General features: G+C 45.9%; 1 protein-coding gene across 4 annotated transcripts in view; it reads right to left on the minus strand.

Annotated features, from left to right (window-relative positions):
• Positions 1–13803, minus strand: part of Bivm (basic, immunoglobulin-like variable motif containing) — a 32885-nt gene that overhangs the window by 18640 nt on the left and 442 nt on the right. For 3 of the 4 annotated variants that reach the window (XM_055605413.1, XM_055605415.1, XM_055605412.1), the window contains exons 2-3: positions 13475–13609; positions 418–1015 (exon numbers count right to left, since the gene is read on the minus strand). In XM_055605413.1, coding sequence (XP_055461388.1) covers positions 418–892 — 475 coding nt within the window. In that variant the 5' untranslated portion in view covers positions 893–1015; positions 13475–13609. The remainder of the gene's footprint in view (positions 1–417; positions 1016–13474; positions 13610–13803) is intronic. The other variant, XM_055605414.1, reaches the window with a different exon arrangement.

A 13803-nucleotide genomic window follows, 5' to 3' on the forward strand; every position in this document is an offset into this window, starting at 1 on the left:
ATATATCCCACATTAGAAAATATGACATATCCCTGCAAAACCACAAAATAACAGTATTAATCTACCTGTGCCTTTTCCAAGCTACTGAGTACTTAATCTAGCCTTTTCCAAGCTACTGTATACTTATCTTTAATACTTACATTCCATTCTTTTCGAATTTCAAAGCTCCCCAAATGCACACATAAGGTCAAAAGTTTCCATGGGCAACAGAGTCCTGGACTAACTATACCCAGGATTAAAAAAATAAAATAAAATAAAATAAAACAAAACAAACAAAAAAAAAAACCTACATTGACAGATAAGATGATAGTGATGTTCCTTGTTCAGCAACAGAAAACATTTCATTGTAAGATTTAGCAATAGGTGGCATTTGTTTTCTGTTTGTTTTCACTTGTAAACTTCATAGCTCTTTCTTACCTGATCTATGTTTTAGATTTGTAGTCACCCCATCAAATTCAGATTTATCAATTTCCCATGCGAGAGGTAGCTTGCCCAAGCTGGTGGATAAGTTTTCCAAGCTATTTTCTTCTTTATAGGTTATTTCTGATGTACTGGCTGGGATACCAATATGTCTTGAGCTATTTCCAGCAGAATGAGAGGTATTACCGGGGAGGCAAGAAGATAGGGCTGGGCTGGGAGTTTTGTAGATCGAGGTTGCCTGGTTGAGGAAGGCATAGTCTGAACAGATGGCATAAATTTTTTCCCGAGTATGAGTCACTGGACAGCTTGAAGGGTAATGCCCATCTCCTCTGGGGCCCACAGGCGCTCCCATGACACTTGTGCAGAAAGATTTTACAGCCCCTTGCAGGTCCTCTTCCGGGGACTTGTTCCCAGATGTGTGGTCACCATGCCCAGAGTCTGTGGATCTTCCAGTTTCAGCAACGTTAGGCATTGAAAGCCACCGTGGATGTCTCTGTTCCTAGGAAGAATCCACAGCCCTTTCTCTTTTTTGAAAAACAACGCTGGCAAATGTTCATAGCATTCTAGAAAAGCTTGAGAGTTGACAAAAGAGAGCCTAAGAAAAGATAGAGAAGAAAGGCTGACTGGCTAGCTATCCAGCAGGCATGATGAATGGCAACAGACTTTATATTGAGTATGATTAATATACCGTCACTCAATATGCGTTGATTTTATGACCATACATCCTGAGTTATGATCACTAACCATCTATTTTATATTAAAAATTAGCTTAGGCGATGGGGAATATGGCTTAGTTGGTTAAGTGTGTGCCAGACAAATGTGAAGACCTGAGATGGATCTCCAGCACCCACATTAAAAATAAATAAATTAAAAGGCTTGGTGTATCATAATGGCAGCTCTGTGTAAGAGGAGGCAAGAGTATCCCCAGGGTTTGCTGGCCAACAGTCTGGCCAAATCAGTGAGGTTCAGGGAGAATGAGAGACCCTGCTTTAAAAAGTAAGATTGAGTAATGAGGATCTCTGACCTCCACACGCATACATACACTCACGAACACATACACACAAAAATTAGTGTAAAACAAAATATGAGAATGAAATACAAATAACCCAGCTAAAAAGGACAAAGTCGTATCTGTAAAGGCATGGCAGAGATGAACAATGAGTCCCTGAAAAGAAGCTCAGCATCATTAGCTGCTCTGGAAATACAAGTCAAAACCACAACAGTTTACCAACTCATACCCACCAAGACGGCTATAATAACAAGACACAGGCAACAGTGTGTTGGGGACTGTGTGGAAAATCAGATCCTTCCTAAGCTGCTATTACAGATACAAAATGATCTGGTGGGCTTACAGAACAGTTCTCATACATTTCAGCACTTACCATGTAGTCTGGAAATTTCCCTTCTAGATACATATAGAAAACATTAAACCATGCCCACGCATAGCAGCATTAACTCATAATGGCAAAAAGTGAAAACAGTCCGAAGACAAGCAACTGACTAATGGATAGAAGTGACCCATGCATTTGGTGAACTTTTGCTTTGGAACAAAAATAACTACTGATCCTCATATCAGGAATAAACTTTGGAAACATGCTAATGAAAAAACCAGTCACACACACACACACACACACAAACACACACACACACACACAAAACAACTGATCCCTTAAGAGTCCAATTTTATACAAAATCTCCAAGAGAGGTAAGTCTACAAAGCAGAGTATATCTTGCCTTGGGATGGAAGATTCAGCATGATGAACTTTTTCTTTAAAATAATGAATATATTCTATAACTAACACAGGAACATAGTAAAGGTACAACTTAGCTACTGAGTGCATTCAAAGAAGCAAAAGCCTTACAAAGGATCAAGTCCTCAGTGAAGCATAACCAAATGCAAGAAACCAAACGCAGCTGCCCAGCAGGGCAAAACAGGCCTTTCCAGGCTCCAGTGACCACGCAGTACATTAGAGACTAAACACGCCCATAGGGGTCATTTTGACTTTTAGATATTAATATATCTTCTCATTTGCTTACTTTGAATCATAATCACAGACTGTGATTTGCTTAATAAACATCATACAAGTATTGAATGACACAAGCCTGTGGCTGGGTCTCTAGGAAACAGACATGATAATGAACACGGGGATCTCCTGAGTCTCAAAAGGGGTAAAGGCCCTGTACACCATTAATGGAAGTTAAGGAGACACACTTCTGTGAAAAGACTCCATCTGTGCCAAGTAAGCTCCCCTTTCTATCAGACACGCCTTCTCCTCACAACTTCAGGTAGGCTTTTTTTCTCACCTGCAGTTAAGAGTGGGTCACAGGACGGGCGGACATTATCAACAAAGGTGGCATCTGCAGTGGTTTCATTTAGAAAACCACTAAATGAAACCACAACAGACAGTGTGTCTACAGATAATGTCTGGACTTTCTCCTTTTTCCTCATTCTGTGGTGTGACGGTGATGATGGAGAAAGACCCAAAGGGAAGTACAATTCATGAGGCTTGCAGACCACACCGGTCTTCTCTGAGGACTGTTTCTCTGATTCTCCATTTCCCATTTCCTGTCTGTGATCCTCATGTTCTTTTTTAAAAACTGTGCAGTGGAGGGGCACAGATGTGTCTGTGTTTGGGTGTGGAAGGATAACAGACAACAGATGGTCAGCTGGGGCAGCAGACACAGGTTATTGAGTCAGTGCATCACAGGCATTCTAAGCCCACCCCTCTGGGGATCACTATGTGCCAAAACTATCTCTAAAATTTGGACTGTGGGACCTGCACTATGTATCACAGTTTGACGGTTTTATACTCATTTGGAACATACAGAAAGAAAAAAAAAGTGTGAGCAAAATAGAATGTGGTAGGCCATTTCTCTGATCCCAGGGCTCCAGAGGCAGAAACAAGAGGGCTGTTGCAAGATGGAGGCTAGACCAAATTGCACAACTAGTTCTAAGCCAGCCAGCAGTACACACTGGACAAAACCCTAGCTCAAATAATCAAAGGTACATAAATAAAACAGACAAGGGAAACAGCTTCATTCAAGAATGAAAGATATGACTGAACTTGCTGGAAGATGAAGCTGCTTAGGAGTAGAGCGCTTGATTAATAAAACATGTAACCTACCTGTTTTTGGTTTGTTTGCTTTAAGCAATGGTCACTGAACAAGAATAATCTTTGTTCTCATCTTATCTTTAAAAAATTAACTGCCATCTACCTGAAGATATCTTTTACACCAATTTTCACTCAAAATGAAAAGCATCAATAGTTCCTCATTTGAACCGTTTTACATGAATATCTCTGAAAATACATACATTCATAGGTTTGATTACACAAGTAAAGTATATTGCAGAAAAATTATGAAGTATCAGAAGGTATTTCACAGAAAATGCAAACAAGTGACCCAGAACCCATGCTAGCATTTTTTCTTCTTTCTGCACCATGATTGAGCCACATCTACGGCCTTTTGCAATTAAAGTCAGAGGACATTCTGCTATGGTATCCTTGGGACTTCATTTAGAGCCTGTTTTCTTAAAATGAAGAAAGAATAATTACTGGAGATAAAAACCATTACAGACATAGATTATTCTAGTAAGCTGCAATGGTAGTCTCAGGAAAAGACAGAGGTATGAAGGGCTGACAGTCCACTACTAGGCCTGCAGTTGTCTGAGGTTTGTATCTCCTTCCATCGTTATGTTTATAACTTCATGCCACCCACACTTTCAGTTGTCCTTTCTAGTCTGATCCCTACATAGACAGCAGATAGTAAAGTCTGTTACACATGTATGCTTGTAGGAATTCCCTGCCTAAAAAAAAGACCTTGGCTCTTGGAGGAAAAGGCCAACTCCTTAACTAGTCTAAAATCTATCTCTTAAGGCCACCTTACCCTACATAGCCTCCCCTGTCTTTCCACATTACTTTTTAGTTTTCTGAAAGCTGTCTTCAAGCGCTCAGCCCTTTACTAATCCATTCTCACCCATCTTTCAAAGGTATGCTCAAATCTCACTTTCTGGAGAAGTTTTCTTTGCTGTTCTAACTAGGCCCAGGCACCCTGTCCATACTTGAGAACCTTTCCAAACAAGGAGAACGTTTCGTGTGTGTGTGTGTGTGTGTGTGTGTGTACAAATGGCTGCCTCCTGAAAATCTGGTTTTCCTGGCAATTGTATTCTAAGGCCTAGCCTTTGTAGAAGACAGGTCCAACAAATACTGTACCAGGCATTATTGTAATTGTCCATCCTCATTTTCATTAACATATTAAGACTTGGGAACGAGTGTGATTGCAGGAATTCAGTTCAATGCCAAAACTTATTTACAGTATCTCACAGGCAATATGAACCCCAGGCTTTCAAGACAGCACTAGAGAAATGACTTGTGAAAGTCATTGGAATGAACAGTTCCTGTCAAATAAACATACCATTTGCAAAGTCGATACTACTTGCCTGGGTTATATTCTTCTCAGGTTATGTGCTTTTCTCATATACCCAGATGGCAAGACCCCCAGAAGACCAGCAGGAACACGAGTCCGATGCAAACACACAAGGGCCTTTATTGCAAGCTCGAGATTGGGTCGCAAACTGTCCCTGACACAGCAGGTTTAGGAGAGTGGTCCCAAGCCTAGGGAAGTCAGGGTTTTTAAAGGGAAAAACCACAAGCAGGGAATTCCAGGCCTTGGCCTTACATGATTGGGTAAGAGTATTGCAAGCAAGTTGATTTTTAAAATCACTGGGCAAGAAAGGACAGTTTGGGCCAAACCACAGGCGGGAGCTAGGTATCTAAAAGGAACATCTGGAACTAGGTGTGAGCTTAGCCTCAGGACCTGATTGGCTGCCCCCAGGTGGATGAACTTCTGTTCTTACCAAGATACAGTCTGTGGTTGTTCCTGGAATTGGGTTGGAGGAAACCAGTTCACCCTGAGTAAGTTACAAGATGGAGCCTGGAAAGCAAAATGGTGTTTCTTTTGTTCTCACAATGTCCCTTCTTGGAGTAACTACAGATCAAATCCTGAAACCCTAAGGCTCATTTAGAATTTGATACTAGGAGTGCATAACCATCAGCTGGATAGTCACCAGCCTTTGCTTCATGTACTGAAGAAGTTTGTTGAAATGCATGGGGCAAAGGTAAGCAACAGCATAAAGATAAGTAAGGTTCCCAATAAAGTAGAGATCAGGGTTATTAGCCAGGGGGAATTATTAAACCATGATTCAAACTATCCTTGAGACTGTTGTCTTTCTTTGCAGTGTCTTTCTAAACTTTCTCTGACCTTGGCTGAGGATTCTCTTATAACTCCTGAGTGATTAACATAAAAGCAGCATTCTTCTCGAAGGGCCTTGTTTAGTCCCCCTTGTTGAAGAAAAAGTAAATAGAGTCCTCTCCAGTAATAACAGGACTCAGACTTTTCCAGTCTCTGAATGTCTTCATCTATATCTGCCTTCGGAGCATGATAGGTTTTGCTCTCCAAGGCTGGAGCAGTTATGCCTGTACTTGCTCCTGCAAGGCCTGCTCCTAAGATGAGGGCTAGGGTCAGGGATATAGGTTCTCTTTTAAATCTGGTGAGTCCCCCCTCAAGATTGTCAAAGAGTCTGGATCTCACCCTCAGGGTGATAGGTAATGTGGGGTGGTAATTGAACCAGAACACAAAATTCTTGGTGGGTGTGATTAAGAAGGACGCTATGGACCCATGGAGTGAGTCCTGATGAGCAGGCCCACCATGCATTGGTGGGAAGTATGATATACTCTTGAGGAGTGTGAAGGATGGTCAAGTTGCAAAGATGAGAGTGGGACTGGGACCGTTCCCATACATAGCCCTTGTCCTGAGACCGACTGGAGAGTAAGGGCTGGTTCCTCATGCACCCATCTGCAGTTGTTAAGGTCGTCTAAACTGGTATAGTTGTCTATTAGTCCTATCCCTTCATAATAAGGGGGTCTGGGTTTGTAGCATAACCAGCAAGTCAGCCAAATCTGGTCGAGAGCTAAGTACTACAAAGGTACTAAGCAACATAGCCCATAGGGGATCCCCCTGGATTCGATCCCCATGTGGATATAAGGTGGTAGTTTGGGGCTAGACAGAATGTGTTTGTTCAAGAGGAAAAAGATACGGTGGGAGATGTTGGCTGGGTTTTGGGTTGGGGTGCAAGAACCTGGTTAGGGCCTGTGCCTGCAGGGAGGGAGGGAGGTTCATTGACCAATCGGAGGGAAAATACTAACCCTGAGTTAGATCCACCAGCAACATAAATTCTTAAGCCCTATAATTTTCCAGCCTCCCAGCCTGTTTCCTGCTTTCCAGGATCAGTAAAGGTGATGCTTACTGAACCATTTCGGGACCTGTCTGACTTTATAAGGTCTGATTTTGAGACCCTCCATTTGTCTTCATTTAAATAGGCCCCAACCGACGTCTCACATCCCCACGATGCACAGAAATAGGCTTCTGCACCGAGTGGTTCTCTTACCTCCTGGACAGACATAAAAAGTACTATATCTGCAAAGCCTACCCCGTGCGCCTGTTCTTCCCTTCCAGGGTTGTGTCCTGGGCCATGAATGGTCAGCTAGTTGGCACAGATCAAAAGACAGAGGGGGAGACCATGAGATACCTAGAGGTCCCACCCTTTGGGCAAGCACAGCCCCATGCCCCGCCTCAGGGTTTGTAATGACCCAGGAGTTACTAAAGGCCGTGTGGGGGCCACCTAAAACAGCACTAGCACCTGCTATTAGGCACAGGGTAATTAATGTCTGGAATGGGTGATGCAGAGTCTGAGGGGATTGTCCTTGTCTCATTGAAGCTTCCATCTAGGAGTCTCAGTGTTGTGAGAGTCCGTCTTGACAGCAAAGGGATCTGTGGGCTGGGCCTAAGAATAGTGGACCCAGGTCACAAGACCATCTACCTTGAGTGCAGTCAGGGTGGCCAGCAGGACTATGTAAAGGCCTTTCTAGCATGGTTCAAGGTCCCCTGGCTGTATCTCTTGATGTAGACCCAGTCAACAGGCTGGAATTGATGAGGCTCTGGTGGGGGACCTGATGTGCCCATTGGGTTGCCCTGACTCTGAACAGCAACTCATCATCTGACATTTCCATGACAGCAGAGGCTTGCAAATTGGGGATAATGGGGCCAGGGACTCCATACATGATTTCAAAAGGAGTGAGTCCCATCTGGCATGGTGAATTTCACACCCTATAAAGGGCAAAGGGGAGGAGTGCCACCCAGTCCGTGCCAGTCTCCAAGGTCAATTTAGTTAAGGTCTCTTTTAGGGTTTTATTTATTCTCTCTACCTGTCCTGAGCTTTGGGGTCTGTAAGCACAATGTAATTTCCAATCTGCCCCAATGAATTTAGCTACATCCTGACTTACCTCGGAAATGAAAGCTGGTCTATTATCTGACCCTATCATCTGTGGGAAACCATACCTCGACAGAATGTCTTCAAGGAGCTTCTTTGCAACTATCTTGGCTGTCTCAGACTTGGTGGGGTAAGCCTCCATCCATTCAGAGAAAGTGCTGACAAACACCAAAAGATACCCGTAGCCGAACTTTCCCAGTTTGATTTCTGTGAAGTTCATCAGCCAGTAGGCCCCGGTCTCTCATCTCTTAACCGAGTCCCTGGATTTTTAGCATTAGGCTAAGAGTTGGATGGATGGATGGATGGATGGATGGAGAGCTGACAAGCTCTGCAACTCACTACCACTCGTTCTATTTTGGCATGCATGTCTTTGAAGGTAACTTTAGATTGTCTCACTGCATCAGCCACTCTGCAAGTTCCCATTATGTGTGGTCTGATGGATTTTTCTAAGGATGACATCATCCCTGGCTAGGGAGCCAGGGAGTATGAGCTGACCTTCTGGAGACCTCCACCATCCCTCAAGAAGCTGGCTCATGGGAAAGTTCTTGGTCCATTTGACCTCCTCATGAGTATAATCAGGCTTTTCCAGTAGGCAGGGGTCCCCAGAGTCAGGAAGGTTGATGGACAGGATGGGGTCCAGTTCCTGTAAGGCAGCCTCTCAGGCAGCCTTATGAGCCAAGTTGTTTCCTTTGGCTATGGTGGTGTTCCCTTTTTGATGTCCTGGGCAATGAATGACAACAAGCCTCTTTGGTAATGAGAGTACTTTCAGCAATTGTAAACATTCCTCCTTGTTCTTGATGGTCTTTCCTTGAGCTGTTAGTAGTCCCTCTCCTGACAGATGGCTCAGGCACATGAGCAGTAGCAAGAGCATATCTGCTATCCATATAGATGTTAACCGATTGGTCCTCCTTGCCCGTGGTTAAGGCCTTAGTTAAAGCAATTAATCCAGCCCTCTGGGCTGAAGTTGCCGGGGGCAGAGGCTGAGCCCAAATTACCTCCGTTTCCGTGGTCACCACGGCATCCGTCCTCCTTTGGCCATCTTGGAGATAACTGCTCCCGTCAGGGAACCAAGTGTGATCTGTCCATCGGATCCACCCTAGTACTATGCACATGGGCCAGGACTTGGGAGCAGTCATGTAATGGCGGGCCCAAATCTGGATTGGGCAGGAAGGTGGCTGAAAAGTACGCCTCAGGATTTATTAGCAAAGTCTGACAATGGGTCATGCTGGCATTACTGAGCCATCTATCTGGGTTGTTTCAGGACTCCCTCAATGGCACAGGGAGCAGAAACAGTGAGGTTCTGTCCCAGAGTTAATTTATCAGCATCCTCGACCAACAAGGCAGTGGCAGTGATTATGTGCAGGCATGGGGGCCATTCCGCTGCTTCTGGGTCAAGCTTTCTGGACAGATATGCCACAGGCCATTTCCATGGCCCTACAGTTTGATTTAGGACCCCTTCTGTAATGCCCTTATGTTCATCCACATAAAGGTGGAAGGGTTTGGTTATGTCCAGTAGCCCTAAGGCTAGAGCTGAGAGTAGGGCCCTTTTTAAGTTTTTAAAGGCTTGTTGGTGGCCTGGTGTCCATTTAAACTCCTTAGTTTCCTTTGTAGCCTCATAGAGGGGTCTGGCTAGCTCTGCAAAGCCTGGTATCCAAAGTCTACAGAACCCTGCAGATCCCAGAAACTCTCTGACCTGCCGGGGTGTCTGGGATGTTAAGCACAGTTTCTTTTCATGCCTGAGACAGCCATCGTTGCCCTGCCTTCAGGATGTAGCCCAGGTAGATTACCTCTGTCCTGCAAGGCTCAGCTTCTATGGCCAATGCTCAGTACTCCAGACCTCCCAAAGTTCAGAAGAATGTTTGTGTCCCCCAGAAGCAGCTTTCTTGGTCATCTGCTGCAATCAAGAGGTTATCTACATATTGGAGAGGGTGATAACTTGGGTGGGTATGGTACTCACTCGAATCCTCATGCAGCACCTGGTCAAATACGGTGGGAGAGTTTTTGAAACCCTGGGGTAGTCGTGTCCAGATGAGCTGGCCATTGATCCCAATGTCTGGGTCATTCCATTCAAAGGCAAAGTATTCCTGACTTTTGAGAGCCAAAGGTAGACTGAAGAAGACATCTTTAAGATCCAGAAAGGTATACCAGCCTCGCTCTGAAGGGAGGGAGCTTAATAGAGTGTATGGATTTAGGTTGGATGTATGTCCATCACTGGCCTGTTGACATGCCACAAGGCTTTTTGACCAGCAACAGGAGGGTGTTCCATGCCAACTGGCAAGGTCTCAGACTGCCAAGGCTGAGGAGTTTGTGGATATGGCGCATAATGCCTTTCTTTGACTACAGGGGCATGAGGTATCGGCGAACGCAGATGGGGTCAGCCCCCATTTCAGTTCTACGAATACCGGTGGCCAGTGTTTTGCCAGTCCCGTGCCCTCAGTTTCAGCCCATACCTAGGGAAATTTTTGGAACCAAAGATCTATCTCCTTTTCTGAGGAGGAGAGCACCTCAAACAATTTGTATTCTTGTTCTAATTCTAAAGTCAATACACATATAGGCTTTCCATATTCGTCCATCAAATGAACTCCATTAGGCCTGAAGTGTATCTGAGCCATCATTTTGGATAAGAGGTCTCTTCCCAAGAGTGGACAAGGACATTCAGGGATGACCATGAACCATCCCATCCCCAAGTCCATAGTTCTTTGGGTAGTTCTGGATATTGTTTAGTTCCTGTGGCCCCTTGGACCCAGGACTTTTTGGTAGAGGTCCTCTCGCTTCAAGGAACACCGAGTATTGTGCTCCTGTCTCCACCAGAAAGCCCATGGGCTTCCCCTCTTATGAAAGAAGTGGGAAACAGTAAGATCTGGAGAGGACAGGAACTCCACAAGGAGAGCAACACAACCAAAAAATCTGAGCACAGGGGTCTTTCCTGAGACTGATAATCCAACCAAGAACCATGCATGGAGATAACCTAGAACCCCTGCACAGATGTAGCCCATGGCAGTTCAGTATCCAAGTGGGGTCCATTGTAATAGGAACAGGGACTATCTCTGACATGAACTGATTGTCCTGCTCTTTAATTACCTCCCCCTGAGGGGGAAGCAGCCTTACCAGGCCACAGAAGAAGACAATGCAGCCACTCCTGATGAGACCTAATTGACTAGGATCAGAAGGATGGAAAGGAAGACCTCCCCTATCAGTGGACTTGGGGAGGGGCTTGCATGCAGAGGGTGGAGGAAGGGAGGGATTGGGACTGGAGGAGGGAGGGAACCACAGAGGGGGATACAAAGTGAATAAAGTTTAATTAATAAAGAATTTAAAAAAAAGTTATCCTGGGCTCGGGGAGGGGTTCTGAACCCTGTCCCCTTCAGTCGCTATCTCTGTTGTTATAAACTCTCTCAGCTAAGGCCACCAGAATGATTTTTCGCCTAGTCTTTCCTGTTTCTGCAATTTCTTTCTAATGTCTAGGGCCGCCTGATTATTGAAAGCCAAAACCACCATAGACTGGTGGTCTGCATGATAGGGATCCTATAGAGTTGATTGACGAAATGCCTCCGTGATCCTTTCTAAAAATGCTGCTGGGCTTTCATTAGGTTCCTACCTGACATCATATACCTTGGTCAAATTGGTGGGCCATCTAACGGCTGCTTTGAGACCTGCCAACAGAGCCTAGCGGTAGACAAGGAGGTGCCCTTACCCTCACCCTTGTTATAGTCCCCAGTGGGCCTAGTGATGGGAAATCCAGCACCATTGTCAGCTGGATTCTGGGTGGGTGCTCCAGTTGTTCCAGGACCTGTTTCCAAGCTTCCAGGAGGATCCATACTTGTTCCTCAGTGGTAAAGAGGACCTGCAATAGCTGTTGGCGATCATCCCAAGTAGGCTGATGGGTAGAAAGAACAATCTCTAAGAGACTGATTAGGTCCTTGGGGTTCTCAAAAAAAAGGTGCATTTGGGGACCTCCAATTATATAAATCTGACATGGCGAAGGGCCAATAGTGGTGGGGCTGATTCAAATCATTATCAACAGGACCGTCAGCCCACAGGGGTAGGACAGTGGAGTCAGCTTCCTGGTCAGGAGCCTCCAGGTTTGCGACCCTCTGACTCTGAGTACCCTGGGCGGGGACCCCTATCCCTGCTGGTGTTTGTGAAGGTGCCATTGGGGCCAGTTCTGTGGGCTCCCAGGGGTTGGGGAGTGGCCTCTAAGGAGGGGGAGAAAAAATAATCTCTTCATCATAACCACCCTGGAGAATTGGGTAGAGGGGAGCCAAGGGTTTCTTGAGTCCCTCGTCCTCAGTCACCAAAGCCTATACCTCTCCTGTGGACAAAGATAGGTTAGTTAGGGGAAGAGGAAGGAAGGGCTTCACCCATGCTGGTGACTGAGGAGTAAGCAAGTTTTTCCAAACCACTACATAAGGGCCTTGGTCAAGACGACCATGTGCCTTCTGGAAGACATGTTCTTCTACAGCTAGGACTGTGGGCAAATGGAAAGTTTGCCCTTCGGCTGGCCAGCCAACACCAAATGCTGGCCATTCCAAGCTGCAAAGGATTATCATTTTTCTTTTCTTCACATCTACTGAAAGATTATGTGCTCGGATCCTAACTTCTTTGAAATGAGCAATAACCAAGTCAAGGGGGTTGGAAGGGGTCTGTCCCATGTCATCCGTCAAAGTCAAGTACAAGACAACAAAAAAAACGGACAGAAAGACAACAGACAGAAGCATTCAAACAAGCCACCCAAGCCTCCGCGACTGAAAACAAAAATGAGAGTACCTGTTCAGCAGTCCCCAGAACTGGGGAAAATATCCAATCGTGGGTTTCAAAATCAACCTGATGCGGGGCTGTCAGGCCTCCACCAAGAGGCCCTCCATGCTCCCCTCAGGGTCTGAACCATCTTCCAGACCTCTGTGACCCTCCAGTGGGTCCATGTGAGATCAGACTGAAAGTAGGACAGGGCACACAGGTAACAGAACTTACTCACCAGTTATGGACAGGGACCTGGGGCCTGGAGAGGGTCCTAGTCTAGCCCCCAAATGATATGCTCAGATCGTGAGACCCCCAGAAAACCACCAGGAACACGAGTCCAATGCAAACACACAGGGCCTTTATTGCAAGCTCGAGCTTGGGTCCCTGACACAGCAGGTTTAGAAGAGTGGTCCCAAGCCTAGGGAAGTCAGGGTTTTTAAAGGGAAAAACCACAAGCAGGGAATTCCAGGCCTTGGCCTTACATGATTGGGTAGCAGTGTTGCAAGCAAGTTGATTTTTAAAATCATTGGTTGGGGCAAGAAGGGACAGTTTGGGCCAAACCACAGGCGGAAGCTAATTATCTAAAAGGTACACCTGGAACTAGGTGGGGGTTTAGCCTCAGGACCTGATTGGCTGCCCCCAGGTGGATGAACTTCTGTTCTTACCAAGATACAGTCTGTGGTTTATTACTGGAATTGGGTTGGGGGGAACCAGTTCACCCTGAGTAAGTTACAAGATGGAGTCTGGAAGGCAAAATGGTGTTTCTTTTGTTCTCACAGTTCAGTACAGAACTGTAAATCTTATAAAATCTCAGTAAAACCTTCTACATGTCACAGTCGTATATTCAATATTCTGTAGAGAAAGCAACTGAGACACAGAAACCCGCAGGACTGATTAGAAACGCTAAGACTTCAGCCCCCACCCCCACTCTTTTCTATCAGTGCCCTAGCCTCAACCATCAGAGCAGACCCTCTAGGGAAGGCCTACCTGCTATTATGGGATCCCTGCAGCGCACGGTGCCCTCTTTGAGATCAGGCTCTAGGGAGCCAGGAGTCTTGCCACCGGTCGTCTTCTGAGGCTCCAAGGCCACCTGAAGGTAACAACGGTGCAGGCGGAGGAGACCTGGCACAGCAGGGACGTTTTTGAGTGCAACTACAGCAGCGCGGCTGTCCCCACTCCCGTCCCGTGGTGGCTAACCCAGAGCCAGGAGGACCCAGTCCCCACTGGCCACGGCCAGCTAAAGCCTCCTCGGCTCCTCCTGGCCTGCTCTCTCACTCCCAGCCGGAAGAAAAGGTTTGCCACGAGGGGGAGCGCGC

This window comes from Psammomys obesus, unplaced genomic scaffold, assembly GCF_907164565.1.
Source record: "Psammomys obesus unplaced genomic scaffold, mPsaObe1.curated_primary_1811, whole genome shotgun sequence".
Lineage (NCBI taxonomy): Eukaryota > Metazoa > Chordata > Mammalia > Rodentia > Muridae > Psammomys > Psammomys obesus.